Source organism: Amia ocellicauda, chromosome 17 (assembly GCF_036373705.1).
Source record: "Amia ocellicauda isolate fAmiCal2 chromosome 17, fAmiCal2.hap1, whole genome shotgun sequence".
Lineage (NCBI taxonomy): Eukaryota > Metazoa > Chordata > Actinopteri > Amiiformes > Amiidae > Amia > Amia ocellicauda.
This window is the reverse complement of record NC_089866.1, coordinates 22,282,335-22,303,355: the sequence shown is the minus strand read 5'-3', so window position 1 is coordinate 22,303,355 and position 21,021 is coordinate 22,282,335. Positions and strand designations below refer to the sequence as shown.

The following is a 21,021-nucleotide window of genomic DNA, read 5'->3' as shown; positions in this document are numbered from 1 at the left end:
CACAGACATACTATGTTAAGATAGACATAGGTAAAACAGATTAAATGAATGGAATTGGCATGACCAATCAATTTACATGAAAACAGCTGTGGCAGTATTGTTCACCTTTTTTATTTAATTTAAATAAGCTGAGCCGAGGTCTAGCATCTGTCAAGTTCTGAGGCAGTGTTATATTCCATGCACTTTATATCTTTATTTATATATTTTTAATACTTACAAAAAGACAATAGTGAATAACATCTGCTTTTACAAAGTGTTTTGGTATGCTAATGACTTTTAAGCACATTTGGGAAAGTGGAGATTAAAACAAAAATAATACAATATTCTGCTCTAGTCTCCCATATTTCCTGTGTTTCTAGAGGTTTGGAGAGAGAGTGTTTAGTTTGCCCCAGTCTTGATGAAGGAGCTTTAACATTTTTTTCTCTTTTACTTCTGAATTTGAATTTTTAAAAAAGCATTCCTGTCTGCCTTCAGGCTTAGTTTTATAGTTTTATATCTCTCTCTTTTCATTATTTATTTAGAAAAGTTTTCAATGGTTGTGAGCATAAAACAGACACTTGTTTATAGAGACACGGCAAGTTTCTTAAGCAACACGTTAACCTTTCTAGAAGAGAGGTTGCTGACATTATAGTCATGTAAATGTCTTGCGGTTAACTCTTTTGTGACTGTGTTGTATTGTATTAATTTACACCAAATCAGTCTCCTAATATTTTCTCTGTGATTTTGAATGACATGATAGTCCTGCAGTCGACCCGGATTCCCAGTTAACAAATAATTTAAAGAAAGGTAATTGATGAAGTTGTAGATGGTTCAACTTAGGGATGGGCGATATGACTTAAAAATAATATCTCAATATTTTTAGAAGTTTGGGCGATACACGATATATAACTCTATGTATTGTTTTTATTCAATCAAGCCACAAAATAAACCAAAGACATTCAAACTACACGTATTTTGTTAATACTTAAATAAGAAAAACTAACAAATACTACATGCAGGCTGTCACGGTAAATATATGCAGAATGCAACACATTACAGGGCAAGTGTTGTGTTATTACTATTACGTTATGTTGTTATGGGATATATATATATATATATATATATATATATATATATATATATACACTCACCTAAAGGATTATTAGGAACACCATACTAATACTGTGTTTGACCCCCTTTCACCTTCAGAACTGCCTTAATTCTACGTGGCATTGATTCAACAAGGTGCTGAAAGCATTCTTTAGAAATGTTGGCCCATATTGATAGGATAGCATCTTGCAGTTGATGGAGATTTATGGGATGCACATCCAGGGCACGAAGCTCCCGTTCCACCACATCCCAAAGATGCTCTATTGGGTTGAGATCTGGTGACTGTGGGGGCCAGTTTAGTACAGTGAACTCATTGTCATGTTCAAGAAACCAATTTGAAATGATTCGACCTTTGTGACATGGTGCATTATCCTGCTGGAAGTAGCCATCAGAGGATGGGTACATGGTGGTCAAAAAGGGATGGACATGGTCAGAAACAATGCTCAGGTAGGCCGTGGCATTTAAACGATGCCCAATTGGAACTAAGGGGCCTAAAGTGTGCCAAGAAAACATCCCCCACACCATTACACCACCACCACCAGCCTGCACAGTGGTAACAAGGCATGATGGATCCATGTTCTCATTCTGTTTACGCCAAATTCTGACTCTACCATCTGAATGTCTCAACAGAAATCGAGACTCATCAGACCAGGCAACATTTTTCCAGTCTTCAACTGTCCAATTTTGGTGAGCTTGTGCAAATTGTAGCCTCTTTTTCCTATTTGTAGTGGAGATGAATGGTACCCGGTGGGGTCTTCTGCTGTTGTAGCCCATCCGCCTCAAGGTTGTACGTGTTGTGGCTTCACAAATGCTTTGCTGCATACCTCGGTTGTAACGAGTGGTTATTTCAGTCAAAGTTGCTCTTCTATCAGCTTGAATCAGTCGGCCCATTCTCCTCTGACCTCTAGCATCAACAAGGCATTTTCGCCCACAGGACTGCCGCATACTGGATGTTTTTCCCTTTTCACACCATTCTTTGTAAACCCTAGAAATGGTTGTGCGTGAAAATCCCAGTAACTGAGCAGATTGTGAAATACTCAGACCGGCCCGTCTGGCACCAACAACCATGCCACGCTCAAAATTGCTTAAATCACCTTTCTTTCCCATTCAGACATTCAGTTTGGAGTTCAGGAGATTGTCTTGACCAGGACCACATCCCTAAATGCATTGAAGCAACTGCCATGTGATTGGTTGGTTAGATAATTGCATTAATGAGAAATTGAACAGGTGTTCCTAATAATCCTTTAGGTGAGTGTATATATATAGTGGGGGAAAAAGTATTTGATCCCCTGCTGATTTCGTACGTTTGCCCACTGACAAAGAAATGATCAGTCTATAATTTTAATGGTAGGTGTATTTTAACAGTGAGAGACAGAATAACAACACAAAAATCCAGAAAAACGCATTTCAAAAAAGTTATAAATTGATTTGCATGTTAATGAGGGAAATAAGTATTTGACCCCTTCCACTTAGTACTTTGTGGCAAAACCCTTGTTGGCAATCACAGAGGTCAGACGTTTCTTGTAGTTGGCCACCAGGTTTGCACACATCTCAGGAGGGATTTTGTCCCACTATTCTTTGCAGATCCTCTCCAAGTCATTAAGGTTTCGAGGCTGACGTTTGGCAACTTGAACCTTCAGCTCCCTCCACAGATTTTCTATGGGATTAAGGTCTGGAGACTGGCTAGGCCACTCCAGGACCTTAATGTGCTTCTTCTTGAGCCACTCCTTTGTTGCCTTGGCTGTGTGTTTTGGGTCGTTGTCATGCTGGAATACCCATCCACGACCCATTTTCAATGCCCTGGCTGAGGGAAGGAGGTTCTCACCCAAGATTTGACGGTACATGGCCCTGTCCATCGTCCCTTTGATGCGGTGCAGTTGTCCTGTCCCCTTAGCAGAAAAACCCCCCCAAAGCATAATGTTTCCACCTCCATGTTTGACGGTGGGGATGGTGTTCTTGGGGTCATTCCTCCTCCTCCAAACACGGCGAGTTGAGTTGATGCCAAAGAGCTCGATTTTGGTCTCATCTGACCACAACACTTTCACCCAGTTCTCATCTGAATCATTCAGATGTTCACTGGCAAACTTCAGACGGGCCTGTACATGTGCTTTCTTGAGCAGGGGGACCTTGCGGGCGCTGCAGGATTTCAGTCCTTCACGGCGTAGTGTGTTACCAATTGTTTTCTTGGTGACTATGGTCCCAGCTGCCTTGAGATCATTAACAAGATCCTCCCGTGTAGTTCTGGGCTGATTCCTCACCGTTCTCATGATCACTGAATCTCCACGAGGTGAGATCTTGCATGGAGCCCCAGACCGAGGGAGACTGACAGTTATTTTGTGTTTCTTCCATTTGCGAATAATCGCACCAACTGTTGTCACCTTCTCACCAAGCTGCTTGGCGATGGTCTTGTAGCCCATTCCAGCCTTGTGTAGGTCTACAATCTTGTCCCTGACATCCTTGGACAGCTCTTTGGTCTTGGCCATGGTGGAGAGTTTGGAATCTGATTGATTGATTGCTTCTGTGGACAAGTGTCTTTTATACAGGTAACGAGCTGAGATTAGGAGCACTCCCTTTAAGAGAGTGCTCCTAATCTCAGCTCGTTACCTGTATAAAAGACACCTGGGATCCAGAAATCTTGCTGATTGATAGGGGATCAAATACTTATTTCCCTCATTAACATGCAAATCAATTTATAACTTTTTTGGAATGCGTTTTTCTGGATTTTTTTGCTGTTATTCTGTCTCTCACTGTTAAAATACACCACCATTAAAATTATAGACTGATCATTTCTTTGTCAGTGGGCAAACGTACAAAATCAGCAGGAGATCAAATACTTTTTTTCCCTCACTGTATATATACATAAGTTTAAAATAGCTGGCGTTACAATAGTTTTAATAAATCTTAAATGCGGGGTGCCTTATCCCAGGGATTTTATATAGAACAATTATCCGGTCAAGGAAGGACAGCAGCTCCCGTCTCAAAAATTATTTATTAGAGAAAAAGTGAACATCATGATGCTTACGCGTTTCGACTTGTCTTCCTCAGAGCACATGTATACATATACACAGTATGATTTACTGTCACATAACAACAATAACACAAGTAATAGTGATCATGCAATATATTCAATATAATATAATATAAGGAATATATTCAATTATATTTAGCACAGCCGGGTTTATAGTGGCACATTAACATCTGCTAGACAGAGACATTTCTCCTCCGACTGTCGCGTCTCGTCATCTACTTACAAGTACAGCACGTTGTTAATATAAAATAGTTATAATAATAGTAATAATAATAATACAACTGTTGAACCACTTCACCATCTTAATAAAAAGAATGATACTTTCTGCATGTGTTTGCATTGCTTTCCAATTCATTAAAATGCAAACAAACGTTATTATTAATTTTATACAAATTATATCAATCTATATTAGCGGGGTGGGGGTGCTGGCAGATCGAGTTTAGCCCGGCGACGAGAGCGGGGCGGAACGTGTGCGCTTGCGCATTAAAGTATCTCTTGGTTGTGTTGGTTATTGTGTGTCACTTCTCTCTCCTCCATGTCTGTTTGCGTTTCTGATGCTCATTTCTACCTGCATCTGACACGTGTTCAAGAACCGGGAAGAACGCAAAGCGTCCTAATGACGAAAAATACTGCCGTAAAGATTGCAATTTGTGACACCACGATATAAACGATATAGCATCATATGAAACGATAGACGTTTTTCTATCGTCATACGATATATATCGTCATATCGCACAGGCCTAGTTCAACTATTGTATTTCAAATTTGATCTTACTATACCCAGAACCTGTACACTCACCTAAAGGATTATTAGGAACACCATACTAATACTGTGTTTGACCCCCTTTCGCCTTCAGAACTGCCTTAATTCTACGTGGCATTGATTCAACAAGGTGCTGAAAGCATTCTTTAGAAATGTTGGCCCATATTGATAGGATAGCATCTTGCAGTTGATGGAGATTTGTGGGATGCACATCCAGGGCACGAAGCTCCCTTTCCACCACATCCCAAAGATGCTCTATTGGGTTGAGATCTGGTGACTGTGGGGGCCAGTTTAGTACAGTGAACTCATTGTCATGTTCAAGAAACCAATTTGAAATGATTCCACCTTTGTGACATGGTGCATTATCCTGCTGGAAGTAGCCATCAGAGGATGGGTACATGGTGGTCATAAAGGGATGGACATGGTCAGAAACAATGCTCAGGTAGGCCGTGGCATTTAAACGATGCCCAATTGTCACTAAGGGGCCTAAAGTGTGCCAAGAAAACATCCCCCACACCATTACACCACCACCACCAGCCTGCACACTGGTAACAAGGCATGATGGATCCATGTTCTCATTCTGTTTACGCCAAATTCTGACTCTACCATCTGAATGTCTCAACAGAAATCGAGACTCATCAGACCAGGCAACATTTTTCCAGTCTTCAACTGTCCAATTTTGGTGAGCTTGTGCAAATTGTAGCCTCTTTTTCCTATTTGTAGTGGAGATGAGTGGTACCCGGTGGGGTCTTCTGCTGTTGTAGCCCATCCGCCTCAAGGTTGTACGTGTTGTGGCTTCACAAATGCTTTGCTGCATACCTCGGTTGTAACGAGTGGTTATTTCAGTCAAAGTTGCTCTTCTATCAGCTTGAATCAGTCGGCCCATTCTCCTCTGACCTCTAGCATCAACAAGGCATTTTCGCCCACAGGACTGCCGCATACTGGATGTTTTTCCCTTTTCACACCATTCTTTGTAAACCCTAGAAATGGTTGTGCGTGAAAATCCCAGTAACTGAGCAGATTGTGAAATACTCAGACCGGCCCGTCTGGCACCAACAACCATGCCACGCTCAAAATTGCTTAAATCACCTTTCTTTCCCATTCAGACATTCAGTTTGGAGTTCAGGAGATTGTCTTGACCAGGACCACACCCCTAAATGCATTGAAGCAACTGCCATGTGATTGGTTGGTTAGATAATTGCATTAATGAGAAATTGAACAGGTGTTCCTAATAATCCTTTAGGTGAGTGTATATATTACTGTGAATCCCAGTAGCTGGGGTAGCTCACAATTAGCCGAGCTCTTTAGTCCTGAAAGATAAGTAGTACATTAATATCTCAAAGAATTCCTTAAATCATAGTTCTGTTCTGCTAATACGCTGTTTGAATTCTATAAACTTGTACAAGGACTACTTTATTCAGGCTGTCAATTAAATTTAGTTTCTGCACTGAGCAGTGACATCGGACAGTAAATTAATGAATTTGCATGGTCTTTTACATCTTTAGCAATACACCTGCTGTACCAATGTGCTTCCTGTAATTCCTGACATTGGCAATCTGATGTTTGCATCTAATGCCATTTGTTCAGCTTCGCACCAGTGTCAATCTAATTCAGAAAATACAATTAAATTCATAATTGCATCTCGAGTAATAACAAAAATAACATGCTTTGCAGGGAGTTAATTGAATTTCTGTTTCTACCTTGCATATTGATTTTGGTAAAGTTTCCTTTGGGTGAGAGTTTGAAATATTTTAGACAGGGTTTCCAGTCATTACGCTCCAGTAGTGCGAGTCCCTGCCTGAACCCGTCAGGGATTGTTTGTGAGCGATTCAGTTCAAATCCACACTTTCATGTCTGACTTCAATTGGCTTTTTGTTATTTCAAGTTCCATAGTTTTTTTATTGATTTTAATTTTTCGGACTGACTGCATTTGTTTCTTTCATTGTTGACATTGAGAACATTTCAGGTGAGTTAGTTAAAACAATTTTTTTGTGTGTGTACTGCATCATAGGTTAAAGGATTGTGACTTATGCTGCAATACTTTAATGCCTAACTGTGGAAAAATAATAGTATTAAAAACTTCAATCTCAAAATATAATACTTAGAGGTAACAACAGTAGGTAATCGTCACACTAACTTAATGTTCTTGAATGCAATTATTATTTATCTTTCCCATTTTTTTAAATGCTGAAATTAGTTTATTTAATCCATATTAAGTAATAAGCAATTAAATTAGATATCACTCAAGTCCGAATGGGAAAATAGGTAAACACACAAACAAAACAAACAAAAGCTCAGTAAAGCTGGCTGTATCTTTGACCCAAATCAGCATGCAAGTACTGTGCAGCGGGCCAGTTAATGCATGTAAATCCCTCCCAGCAATTAATCAGATTGGGAAATGACCCCAATCTCTGATACCTGTCAACAGGACATGTATTAAGAGGCTTTTATATATATAAAAAAAGAAAAACATTGTGAAATGTACGATCAGAGGCATGACCCAAAGCATTGTACGGTTAATGTTAAAGATTATAACGTCATTAGAATCATACTACAGACAGATTTTTTTTTTTTTTCTTCAAATAATTTGTTAGGGGAATTATGAGCTACAAACAGATAATTCCAGGCTGTAAAACATATATACGATTATTCCTTTTAGATCCACCTTGGCAGTTTGTAGCATTATTATTATTTCCCTGTATTTTTATTGGAGAATAGAAACAATCACAGTCCATGACAGTACATACAACGTTTGTGTTTGTTTTGCCTTATATTCCTTAATTACCCCCACCTCATCACAGCCCCATTATAACTTTATGGGAGTTTATCACATTGCTCTTCAGATGTCTCATGGGAAGAATGCTGTGTGTTGTTCTGCGGTTTTGCTCTGGAGCTGTGCTTTGGTGTTGGTGCTGAATGATACAGCAAGAACGGGTCAATCGGAAGCAAAACTCTTATTTCTGTGTTTGGTGTAATCTTACTTTAAGCAACTCATACTTATTTTCCCTGTTCAATGATCGTATTGTTATGGCTGTTGTTGTTACAGATTTTCAGTATCTTGTAGCAGATAACCTAAATGCCATATTGATTTTAATGTAGCACAAGAAGTAGACATTTTCCAAAATAGAAATGCATACTGTGCAATCTAGAAAAAACTAAAAATTGTACCACTCGCCATAACATGGGGGAGTCGGGGGGGACTCTCATTTTGAATTTACAGAACAGCAATTGGGCATTCATAGTTTTCTATAAATAGATGTTTTATTCTCACAGAAGAAAAAATGCAAAATAAAACCAAAAGGTTTGGTTGTCAATTGGAGGTAATATGCGGAAAGGTAAAAGAAAAATAAAACAATCTGGTAATTGAATAAAATGTACAATAACTAACAAAAAATCAAAGTATTCAATGTAAAAACTGTTGTGCACTCCCAACTTCATCAGATGCTCAGTTATTTGTGAACGAAGCCTCATCATCAAATTAGAAGTTGTTTTGTGTTTTTTCATTTCTTAATTTGTGTGTTAGTGTTACTCTCTCTCTCTCTAAGAGTCTTTTACATTCAGCTGTAATACATTGTGAACCATCTCCTAAGAGCAAGCACTGCAGCTGTCTGAGAACCTGAAGCGTAAGGAGCCAGAGCTTCTCAGGGGCCCACAGGGAAAGAGCCGATCAATTGTGATCGATTCCTCCAAAGAGTTTAGTGGGGAGGTTTTCCTCTATCGTGTCTAAACATAGGAATTGCAGAGAGATGAGAGGGAATAAAGAAACCACACAAAAAACTGTGATATATATGCACATATACATTTCAAAACATCAATCCGTGGAATTTATTTAAGCAGATGAGATTTAAAATAATAAAACCCCTATTAAACTGACCGGCGAGATTTTGTGGTGTGATGTAAATATATCAAGTATGATATGAAAATGTGCTACTATCAGTGATTTTAATATGTATTTTGCTTTTAAATCATAAGACATTATTTGCTATTACTTCTCATCAGTATTACTTGAGGACATTATTGTCACGACCATAACAGCCACGTCCAATGCTAATTTGGGCATTTTTTATTAATAAAGCGTACAAGTTTTTTACCCTTCAAAGAGAAAGTTTGAAAATATAACGTAGTACCTATACAACTTTTGTTAAGACGTTACCAAGAAAATCTTAATGGCCACGAAATACACACCATTATTTTGCACTGGTGCAAAGGAGTTCCCTTTTATCATTAAAATGTTGATTTGATAATACTACAACTGTTTATTTCAACAGTTACTTTAAATGGCTGTAATGAAAATACATAAAGTGAACCAAAGTAATACAGCATGCACAAATATATACCTCTTAGAAAGGCATTTTTTTAAGGCCAGGGTCATGTTATCGTGGAATTGCACAAATGGGCTTTGTCCAGTGTGACGGAGGTCAATTTCTCGATCGAGAGACACAGGACTGCGCAGACCAGTCCCTTTAATATTCCAGACCAGTCCTGCAAGCACGTTTGAAAGAGGGAAACTCCAACCCCCCCATACCGGTCTCATCCTGCCCCAGTCCATTTAAAATCGCTGTGCCTCTCCTGCTTCTTCTGCGGCTCTGTACTGTCTCTCCACTCTCATGCTGCTCATGCCGTGTCTTCGCTCCCCTTTTAATCCCCCATCAATCCCTAACTTGATTCAGGTGTATTCTCTACCCAAACCTCCCCATTAGCACCTTCCAGCTGGGAGAACACAAATTAATTAATATACAAATTAAAAGCTGCCCACATCCTGCAGGGTCTTGAGACGGTCTGTCACGGCGTGCTGGATCCTCGTGCTGAGTTCTGGGAACATGGCGAGGACGTTCCTATAGCCGCGGACACACAGGCTACAGGTGGCAGGGCGTTAGCCAGGCACAGCTCTCCAAACAAAGCGCCATCGGTCAACGTGTGCCTGAAGTCCGTAGCCTCCACCAGCACTGCTCCTCTCTCGATGAAATACGCGCACTGTCCAATGGCGCCCTTCCACATGATCATGTCTTACATTTCAAACTGTTACATTTCAAACTCCAGCTCTGCCAGCAGCGCTGAGATGAAGAGTGGGTCTGCCTCTTGAAAGAAGGCCACGCCAGACACTTGACCAGAGTCTTGCAGTTGTGGGCGATGACAGCCTGTCTGAGCAGCTCAAAGAGATCCCTCAGTACCGCGTCTTCATCAAACCACTTCACAGTCAAATACCCGGATTCTGTGGACAGCGCGATCATTTTAGCCAGAATTAACGCATAGATAACGGACCTCACCAGCATGCTCACTATAATCACCCAGATCTCAGCAGTCACTTTTGGGATCCCAGTTGACCCATAATCCAGAGTCATGATGTGGCACGGGGCCCGAAACATCGCCTTCGTGTATTGCGGGCTGATCGGCTGGTCGATTTAAGCCATCCAGAGCCACCCAGGTGTTGCCCTCGAATCCCATCAGATCCGCGGCCAGGAACCGGAAACAGGCATTCCAGTGGCAGATAACGAAGATGAGCAGCAGGGCGAAGACGGAGCGCAGGACCACGTCGATCCCGCCGACGTCCCAGCTGTGCGTTTCCTCCCAGTAGCGGGCGTAGCGCAGCAGCCGAGACAGGCGGAATAAGCGCAACAAGGCGAGCAGCTGCATCATCTTCATCATGCGCACTATGCGCACGCCGCTGTATCCGGCTGCGGAAGGTCCGAGGGCCCCCACAGCTCTGCTTATCAGAAAGCAATAGTTCACGGCTGTCACTGCGAGTAAATCCATGATGAACCATGACTTAAGGTAACGATTGCGGATGAGCCTCAGACCCAGAACTACGACGTCCTCTTCATTGGTGTAGCCGGTCCGGAAATTCAAAGCTAGGTCCAAGATGAAGATGCAGTCGGCAATGACATTGAAGACGATCCACGCTGTGGAATGACCCATGTGGGTGGAGGACGGACCACTTCTCCCTCTCAGCCATTTCCGCTCTGACAGTATCTTCGTCCTTGATGGTGACTCTTAACATCGCCTATTTCCGGTACCGGTGAACCAGGAGCGTCACTCGACTTTTTCAAAGCACGATTGTATGATCTGCAAAATTCAGTTTTCTTTCTTGCAGGTCAGTTTTGCTTCCCTAGCCGACCCATGAGCGACGCTGGCGTTGCTTTTATACTTGTCGGTAACGTCATTGCTAGGCGACTCATTAAAAATACAGCCGATAGAACAACTCCGCGTACCCCCGCTAGGGCTGCTGGCTTTCATGTTAAAAATGCCACGTATTGACGTTTTGAAAACTTGAGTCCTATGATATAATAATGATGATGATGATGATAATAATAAATAAGTATATAATAAATAATGCATAATAATTTAAACTTACGTTGGTCAACTGATCCCGGATAGGTTCCTCAGTGATAATGATATATCAATTTTGTCTGGCACAGCTTACATTGAGCCTTTTATTGAGCGTCCCTTAGATACTTTGGTATTGAACAGATAAAACTATCTAGGAATTCTGGGGACTTGGATTTCCTTCTTCTTTAAAGAGAAGCTTTTTGGATACATAATTTCAGAACTCTGTTTCTGAAAGCGATGAATATTGATTTGGACCCTTCTTATAGACTAGTCTTCCATGCAATTGTCCAACAATATCTGGATTTTACTTTGATTCCTAAAACTGTATTAAATTCCATTTTTTAGATGACTGATATTGGTGTATGGGCAGAGTAGATTAATACATCGGCTCGGTGTGGGAGGTGCGTCTGCGGCAGGGATCTGTAGTTGATTGCTGTGTGTGGTGATGCTTCAGTTGCCAATTATTGGTTGTTGTGGCATTGCCATGCGTGGTCTCGAAGCTGATTATGATTAACTGCGGGGTCCTTAATTACAATTGACATCCCTACTGCTTTATGGTTAGCTATATTTAGTATAGTTATGTTCAAGAACCTCAATAGTCTCTTTTATGTTGGCTGAAATAATGATTGTGTATTCTCTTGTTCTTAAACACTATAACTGTCACCTTTATTCAACAGTTTCTCAGTAATTTATTCTTTACTGACTCCATGCATTCATTATTGTTAATTCATTTTATGCCTGTGACTAATTGAACTCACCTGTCACTTGGTATTTTAGTTGTATGGTCTCCATTTCAGTACGTCCTGATGAAGGCTATCTAGCCGAAACGTTGGCGGATTGCTTGTTTTTGTACTAATGTACTATTTTTAATTTTGGAGTGCTAAAGGCTTTTCTTTTCTTTTGAGCAATTGAGCATAAAGCACGAAGCATATTTAAAACATTGAATAATAAATTGCACTGAGATGAACTAAAGATAATTGAGTAATCTGATGTATTAATGATGAATAATTAATAATGACTTTGTTACACAACACAGGACACATCTTTACCTTCCTTTCAAAGAAAAACGCATGACAAAGCAATATGTACACTTATTCTGTATGAAGTCTTCTTACTGTCCACGATTCCCAGAGACCTGCTGTGTTCCTGCTTTGTCCCACCTCCTTTAAAAACTCATTAAAATCCTGCCTCATTTCTTCACCCAGTGTCCTCTGCTCTGTTCCTTCTTCCTCCCTGTGCCATCTCTCTTTCAAAAGCTTTGTGTATCTTAAGAAATAACATGAGGCCATCTGAACTGTGTGACCTCTCTTAATAGGTCTCATGTGATAGTCCAACAGATAATGTCCTTATCTCTGGGCTGTCAATGAAATATGACCCCCACTGTGCGCTTATGGAGGCCTGGAGGTCGAGTGATCTTTGTGAGCAGTCCTTCGTCAAATCTTTTTACCTCATGATGACTAAATATAGCCTCAGTACACTGTCAGCTTTTCCCCTTTGCAGAAACTGTTATCAGAACAAACATTACCTCATAGCGATATTTCTTTAAAGTAAAATCTCCAGCTGTTCTACTTGACGCGTAATATGAATTTATGCTGATTCGATTTCGGTGTTTTATTAGTACCATAAGATTGCCTAAGAGATCCTATAATTATGTCTGCCAGTTTAAAAACCGTATTCTGCTGAATCAGGACCCCTGGGCCAAAGAGTTGTCATTAAGCCCAATGGCAGGGGAGGGCATTGAATCAAACAGGATTGAAATCCCAGGCACTGCTACTGCGGTATTTTTCACAATAGGTAAATTAATTAGTTACAGTTGCAAAAGTAGAGCTGAGCTAGTACACATAATATTAGTCATCCAAAGCAGATAATGTAATATAATGACTAGTCAAATATGATTTAACATAGTGATATAATTGGAAGAAATTCGAATGAGAAAATGTGAATCTCAGATCGTAGTTTTGGGGTGGGGAAATACTCAGAAGTCAGTTCCATATATACTATTACACATGTTAATAATAATTCAAAATCGTGTTGCCTTAATACATAGTTGGTTATCAAGGATAATAAACATCTGTCTCAGCTGCTGCCTGCTGGGGCTTCATTTCCCATCCAGAGTCTGTGCCACTTCACCATTTCACCTGCAGGAGTCTCCCCTTTCTGTGACAGTGCACCTCTCTTTGCTAGAAGCTTCTGATTGAATCTGCACACTGAATTTGTTATCTGGTAACAAAAGAAAGGAGACAACTGTCAAACAATTGTTATGCGTATTTTTCTGCTGATGGTCAGTTTCTAAATGAATGCTGAGATTAAGTCATTTCCTTGGTTATAGTAATATCTGTGTGACAGAGGAGGGATCAGACCAGAATTCAGAAATGTAATCATCAGAATTTGCTCGTGATACTTAAGTGTCACAATATATCACAAACTGTAGACTTGTCCTCCACAGTCTTATTAAATTAATGTTCACACCAAAGAGAAACCAGGCGAGCTATAAAACATGACAGGTGGACAGCTACAAAGCAAAATTAGAAGCTGAGATAAATTAAGTAATATAAAAGTACTATATTATTTTCCTAATATATATATATATTTTATTATCCAGCATTATTAATTGGTTTGCCTGAGGTGATGCTATTTTCCATAAAGAGAGAAACTCTGAAGAATGTAGAAACAAATGTAGGTTACATTTCCTTTCAGGTACAGCTACATTAACAAGAGGTTTGGCAATTCGATTAGTTGATTTCTGACTGATCACTTTCATTAAATACTGCATTTGTGTAAAGAGGATGACAAATATAGTGAACATGCATAAACCAAGCAAAATGGTCAACAGAAGCAAATCCAGCCAACCATTTTCAGGAAGAATTAACACAGAAGGATTTGTAATGTATATCGTCAGCACAGCAGCAGCAGCCTTTATAGATCCACTGCTGAATTAAGGCCTCCCCAAGATAATTCTTCTTTTGATGTGTATCTCTTTTCCAAGTTACACCAGCAAATCTTATTTCATCTTCCTGTCTATTATCTCGTCATCTTCTAGGTCTTTTTTCATGATCTATTCGATAACTTCTTTGGACCATCTTTGATCTGTTCTTCTTGCAATCTGTCCGGCCCTGAGCCATTTTAACATTTTCACTCTTTCAATAATGTCACACACATGGTTGTTTCTTCTTGGATCCATGTATTTGTTTGTCTGTCTCTTATTGTTATCCCCAGCATGCATCTCTACATGCTGCTTTGTGTCATTTCCAGTTCCTGTATCCTTTTTGCGTTTTGTGTCCAGGTTTCAGAGCCATAAATGGGCACTGATAGTATGCGCTGATCAAATACTTTTCTCTTCAAGCAAATGTGTAGATTTCCTTTCAGTAGTGTGTGTTTATTCCAAATGTATCCCATTTTCATATATATAGTTAAAAAAAAAATGGGTAGCTGTAAGCTCTCCACATTGGCAGTCTCTTTTAGTGGTCCACGTTTCTGTTTTCCCCTCTTTTTTGATGCATAGGTCATATAAACCTCACTTTTTTTCTTCTTATCCATGTCGGTCAGACATGTGATCCTGCTCAACAGAAATCACACCACTCCACCCTCATATTCATAGGGGATGTCATGCAATTTCTAAAATTTGAAAAGGTTAGAGTCACACTATCGATGATTGTATCTTGCATGCCAGTCTTTTCTGTCCTATTTCAACAAGGTCAGGAGGCTGCAACCACTTTAAAGGCACGGCTACTTTCCAATTAATTAACAGACACCTTGCGCTTACTGGGGGTGGAATCTGTGAGCTAAAATACAGTATGTAGGGAAAACTGAAAGTCAGATCTGAGGCTCTTAAACTCACAGATGATTCTGGATGTCCAAAGCCCAGTGGATTGCCTCCTCTCCAGGTCAGTAGTTAATAGTGTAAGATATCATGAGATAGGAGAGAGTTTTTCTTGCGCTTAATGCAGATGTATAATCTTTTAGGGACAAGCTGTGGGTCGGGCAACCAGTAAAATATCCTTCTCAACCTTTAGAGCTTGCACCTTTAAGACTAAACTGTATTTATTTGATTATCTTATACTTGCGAGCCGCATCATCCGACGAGAGAAAAGTGAATTCATCCATATTGTAAACAAGACGGATCAATAAGGACGTACGCAGAAATGTTATTAAAAGTGACCTTATCTTGTTTCAGATCGATCCTCTGTTTACAGGAGTAGTGGAAGCGAATGTTAAAAGGTAAATCATTTCAGTTTTTATCATTTATGACAGTTCTCTATTCCAGATAAAAATAAAAATAAATGTTGCACTGGGTCTAAACTTGCACTTTTTCTTTTGGCTAACTGAAAATAATTTAAGGATGTAGTACTGTTGTGTGTTTTCTCTCCAGGTATACCTTATCAAGCAGGACAGGAATTTCTGCTTTATATTGGTTTGCTATAAAATGATATCAGAATAACAAAAACATTCCCTTTCATTTTGTTCCGAGTCACTGAAGACAGATTTGAATTTGTGACACTCTACCAACCCAGAAAGCTGTAGTCATGTTCATATTAGAATTTGATGTGTGATGATGCAGCAAGAATCTTATTGAGAAAAGGCTGCTAAAACTCAAACTAATCGAAACACCTGCAGTAATCCACGTTTCACAAATGCGAACTATACTGACTATGTTTGAACTCTTGATATATATTAATTGAATTAATAGTCCATCTGCAGCGGCTCAGTCAGGATTTCACTCACAGACACTGAACTGATAATATAAATTATGCCTGCGTGTTTGCAGCTGTGTGTGTCAGTTGCGTGTAGAAGTAAGAGGGGGAACTGCATCCTGAGTTGTGGCTTTGTCGTTTCAGAGCAAAAGGAGTATTCCTGGCTTCTGAGAGAAGACAGCAGGAGCTCCATGCAGCCATGAGGAGATCCTTCGCCTTGGTCAACAGTTCTGTCTCTGAAGGGATGTCAGCCGCCATTCTGGAGGTAAAATCTTAGTTGCGAAAAGCTTGATCTTTAAAAACATAAGAAAGTTTCCAAACGAGAGGAGGCCATTCGACCCATTGTGCTCGTTTGGTGTCCATTAATAAGTGCTCCATGGATCCTATCCAGTCTGTTTTTGAATGTTCCCAAATTTTCTCTTCAGCCACATCGCTGGGGAGTTTGTTCAGATTGTGACGCCTGTGTGAAGAAGTGTCTCCTGTTTTCTGTCTTGAATGCCTTGAAGCCCAATTTCCATTTGTGTCCCCGGGTGCGTGTGTCCCTGCTGATCTGGAAAAGCTCCTCTGGTTTGATATGGTCGATGCCCTTCATGATTTTGAAGACTTGGATCAAGTCCGCACGTAGTCTCCTCTGTTCCAGGGTGAAAAGGTTCAGTTCCCCAGTCTCTCAGTAGGACATTCCCTTCAGACCTGGAATAAGTCTGGTTGCTCTCCTCTGAACTGCCTCTAGAGCAGCGATATCTTTCTTGACGTGTGGAGCCCAGAACTGCACACAGTATTCCAGATACTGTGTTTAATGGTGGCCTTCCAGTGGCTTCTGCCAATTGGGAGCCATGCCATCAAGTACTCCGATTCGAATCCGCGGTTTGAAATTTTAATTTATTCTATGACCAGAATATATATATTTTTTTGTTGTTGCCATTTTTAAATCCGATACCATGTACTTTGCTATTCAGTAACTGTTTCGGGACAGTCGTTTTTCTCCTGCTAAGTAGTACTCCTCTCTGGCGCGGGCTGCCACTCTTGTATTTCATCTCATTTGGAGTTGAAATGAAAGGCATGTCTGTCAAAACGTATTGTCTACAGCCATTTCATCCTCATTAAACCCGAATTAACAATACAGTATAATTTCTTTGTAACCTTATCACAAAGCATGACCATAATCCTGTTAATCTGTTTTAAACATAGAGGATTATCACAATCCTCGCATGGTTTAGAACACAGATGAGCTTTTTTTTTTTCCTTTTCATCCTGATGTTTAGTTTCTTATCTGATAGGTACAATTAACTGCCTTATATATTACATTTCAAAAAAGAATTACCGCTGAATTTAATCAATCAAAGCTCAGATGATCTCTGTACGCCTGCAAGCAGTTTGATTTGCCTTGATTTGTAAATAAAACTGGTGTAAAAGAATGAAGCACAATTTCCTAATGGATGTGGTCTCTCATGTCCCAGGCGATGGACTTGGAGCTGCCGGTCGTGGCGAGGGACATCCCAGGGAACGCGGAAATCGTTAAACACGAAGACACGGGACTGCTCTTTTCAAACCCACAGGTAAAAAGCAAATTGACTGTTTCATTTGGGCACAAGACTAGTTGTGCTAGTTTCCTTGCTGCCTTAATGTGGACTGAAGTCAGGCAAAACAAGTGTTGTCAGCTGTCTTCAGTCTTGCTTGTTTTCTGCTCTCATGTTGCTGCTCTGGTATCCAAAGTGGTCTATCTGTACAGCTCTGATAGCTTGATACCTGATGGACAGCCTAGTCCACAAATGAGAAAAGAAACAGACATTCAAATTGCAGCCCCCAGACCCCAAACCTAATCTATTACACAGCTGAAGCTTTCAAGACAAATCAGTTGCAATGGTGTGGAGAGAGTTTCTTTTTCTTTTCCTCACTTCAAGAGCAAAATGCTACAGAGTGGGAAAACACCAGTTTCCCTACAAAACATGAATCATGTGTACATTCCTGTTACAAACTATACATGAATCAATGGATTAAGCCTAGGTAACAAAATCCTGGCTCAGTGAAGTTTCCCCCTGTTGATCAATTATAATCCATTCTTACAAGACTGACTCACAACCTCAAGACTAATTCAGAGACACAACTGCCGGGCTATATGCGATGCCATGCGATTTGCAGTGGCCAGGAGTCACGGAGGTGTGAATCAACCGTATGAATACCAGCTCCAGTGAACTAAAAGATAACAGGGATCGCACGCTGGCTGAGGGGGCTGACGTCAGAGGGCACGTTAGACATGAGATCTGAGGTGTGTCAGCTCAGGCTGTTGTGTATTAAGCAGTGCTAAGCCCAAAACCAAATATCCCTTTGGCACATAGGAGGACGTCATTTCACTCACACTGGCTTGCTGATTTCCGATTCGAGACTGATTTCCTGTGCAAAAATAATGCTTTAACAACTAGCAATCCTGGGCTTTTTTTTTTTTTTGCTTGATAGATTAAGAGCAAGCATTTTAACTGGCAATCCACACATGTTAACCATTCCTGAGCTCACATGTTCTACAGCTCCCAAAGAACAAACACGCAAACAATGACAACACCATTAGCAAGCTTTTACAATGGTCTAGGCTGCTCTGTGTTTGAGAGTACCTCTCGGAGATATCGAATGCACTGTATGTTAGCACTCAATCACAGTCATACTCCATATTAATAGACCATCGTATGCTGTCATGGTTTTATGGACCCCGAGGTGCACACACGCTCATAGATTTACAATGTTCTCTATCCATAATGTGATATTTAAAAGCAATCAAGTGATTCTCAGACATAATCACATTTTTTTGGCCATCGGATAGTTTCCAACACGGGGAGTTGAAAGCATGGGAAGTGACTGGAGGCATCCTTTGTATTGGACTTTTCCAGTCAGTCGGGCTTGCAGGTTTAATTGATTTCCCCGAGCTCTCTGTTCAGTGCACCCTGTAGAGAGCGAGACCGGTCCAGTCAAAGCCAAATCTCAGCCAGCCCTGAGCAGTGCTGATCACAATCTCAATGCACTTTCCTTGCTCGTTTGGAAGTGCTATACTTATTTAAATATGTATATACAGCATATATATTCAAACACTGACAGTTTGTTGAGATCAGCAATTTAATAACAGCAGGTCTGTGTTTGATTTGAATCGGTAATTTTGAGAAGTGGCTGCAGTGGAAGAAGAGGTTAGTGATGATGCCTTGAAGACATTTCTGTCAAGGCAGAGGGCACAGGTGTTTCTTTCATCCATTAATCATTGTGTCAGCAACAAGTGTCAGTGAAAAGCAGAGCATTTCCTCAGGTGCTTTAGTGTCAACCAAAGCAAAAAGGCAGCAACATATAAAGGGAGACTTTCAGGTACTGAATTCAAGCACTGGCACAGGAAATGCATTTTGGGGGGAAAAAATGTACTTCTCACAATATAATCAAACCTACCACTTTACTTGTTTTAAATATAGACATATGTTTATCACAGTTTGGATCAAATCAGTTCACTCCCTACAGTGGATGGCAAGTAAATGCTCTTTCATGCGAGAAGAAGGTACGTTTGTTGCTTTATTGTTCATTGTTCAGTTAGTATTATGCATCAGTTTCCCCGTGTGTCATTTTGTCAGGAGTTTGTCGAACTGTCCAAGAGATTGCTGGTCAATCCAGCATTGCGTGAGAAGCTGGTGTCAAACGGGAGGAGGTACGTGAAGGAGCTGCACTGTAAAGGTAGGGAGAGACTCACCTACCACCAGCTGCTCCAACACCTACACTGACACCCGGCGCAGCTTCCCAGAGACCCACCTGGACTCGTCCCATCCCACACGGAGGCACAAGAGCCAAGAGCAACCAGGGCCACGCCGGAACGGGAAATTAAAATACCAGCAAAACAACAGATTGTTAGGTTTTCTATTGTACGTGATGTTTTTACTGAAAAGAAAAAAAAACATTTTAAGGATCATTTTACTATTTAAATGTTTTTGAGTTGTTGTTGTTGTTGTTTTTGTTATCCACAGCAGGTTTCTATTAAACCTTAAACCGTTCAGAGATTTGAAAGTTAATTGTATTGCTGCTGGAGTCAGATTGTTTTGTTTTGCACTTCAGGGAAATGCAGTGTTTCACTTGACTAGGCCGGGAATGAACGCTGTTGCAACAAGACCTAACCTTTTGCTGTATTCTGAAGACAAAATATATGTATATAGATTTACAAAAAATGGTTACAAGCAGGCGGTTATTTGAAAGGCAATGATGAGTGAAATTGTAAAGCAAGTCACTGAAGTTAAAATTTGTTCCCTTTTTCATAATCTTTCGTAGTTTTTTTTTTCTTTTTCTTTGAAAGTCACGTGGCTGGCATTGTGAAGTTTAAAAATATGTTCGGGAAATGCTGCTAAGGCAGTGCTTGCTTAAAATCTGGTATTTCAACTGTATCTTTAAATTGTTGAAATGTAATTTTCTACTTTATATTTAAGATAAATACTCGGTATTTAGATTAATACTCGGTGTACACAGAGTTTAGCATCATGGTGGTAATGTTTTTTGTCCTGAATATACATTTATTTTTGGTACACAGGTATTTTCATACAACATGCTTTCTGTAATGAAGTAGATTTGTTAGCTGTTATGTTTGGGTTTATTTAAATGGTATTTAACAGAATTGCAAAGTACAGAAAATATCTGTAATACCAGTGGTATTAAATGATAATCTCTCAGGTTCAATCAAGTTCATTTTATATCTGAATGATCTCACTTTCATTTGACCTGTCATGTGTTTGTTTTTGTTGTATTATTATTTATTTTGATATGCACCATATGATTTCTTTAGAAAAACAGTGCGATGTTTCTGGATTCACTTGTTTAATTTAGACCGATGATTAAAAGCTTTCGTCTGTCATTATTTGTAATTCTGGCAGTTGGAGAGAGAGAGAATCGAAAAGGAAAATCAAACAGCAGCAGTGTATCCCAGAAAGACCTATGCACTGCAGACGCCAGCTCAAAGAATTACAACATTTTCATCCGTCTTACAAGTAGTAATACTAGCTATATGTAGTGCTATTGCTGAACAAGCACAAAGAATGCTTTCTGAAAGCCAGATGTCTTATTGCTGATTAAGACCAAACCTTTAAAAAACACACAATTCAGTGACATGTTATAAT

General features: G+C 40.0%; 1 protein-coding gene across 1 annotated transcript in view; it reads left to right on the top strand.

Moving 5' to 3' along the window:
• The window catches only part of glt1d1 (glycosyltransferase 1 domain containing 1), a 34,895-nt gene extending 14,136 nt beyond the window's left edge, over window positions 1-20,759 (top strand). Inside the window, exons 9-12 of the mRNA XM_066690169.1 lie at window positions 15,382-15,425; window positions 16,043-16,163; window positions 17,356-17,454; window positions 19,498-20,759. Coding sequence (XP_066546266.1) covers window positions 15,382-15,425; window positions 16,043-16,163; window positions 17,356-17,454; window positions 19,498-19,644 — 411 coding nt within the window. The 3' untranslated portion in view covers window positions 19,645-20,759. The remainder of the gene's footprint in view (window positions 1-15,381; window positions 15,426-16,042; window positions 16,164-17,355; window positions 17,455-19,497) is intronic.
• Window positions 20,760-21,021: the final 262 nt, after the last annotated feature.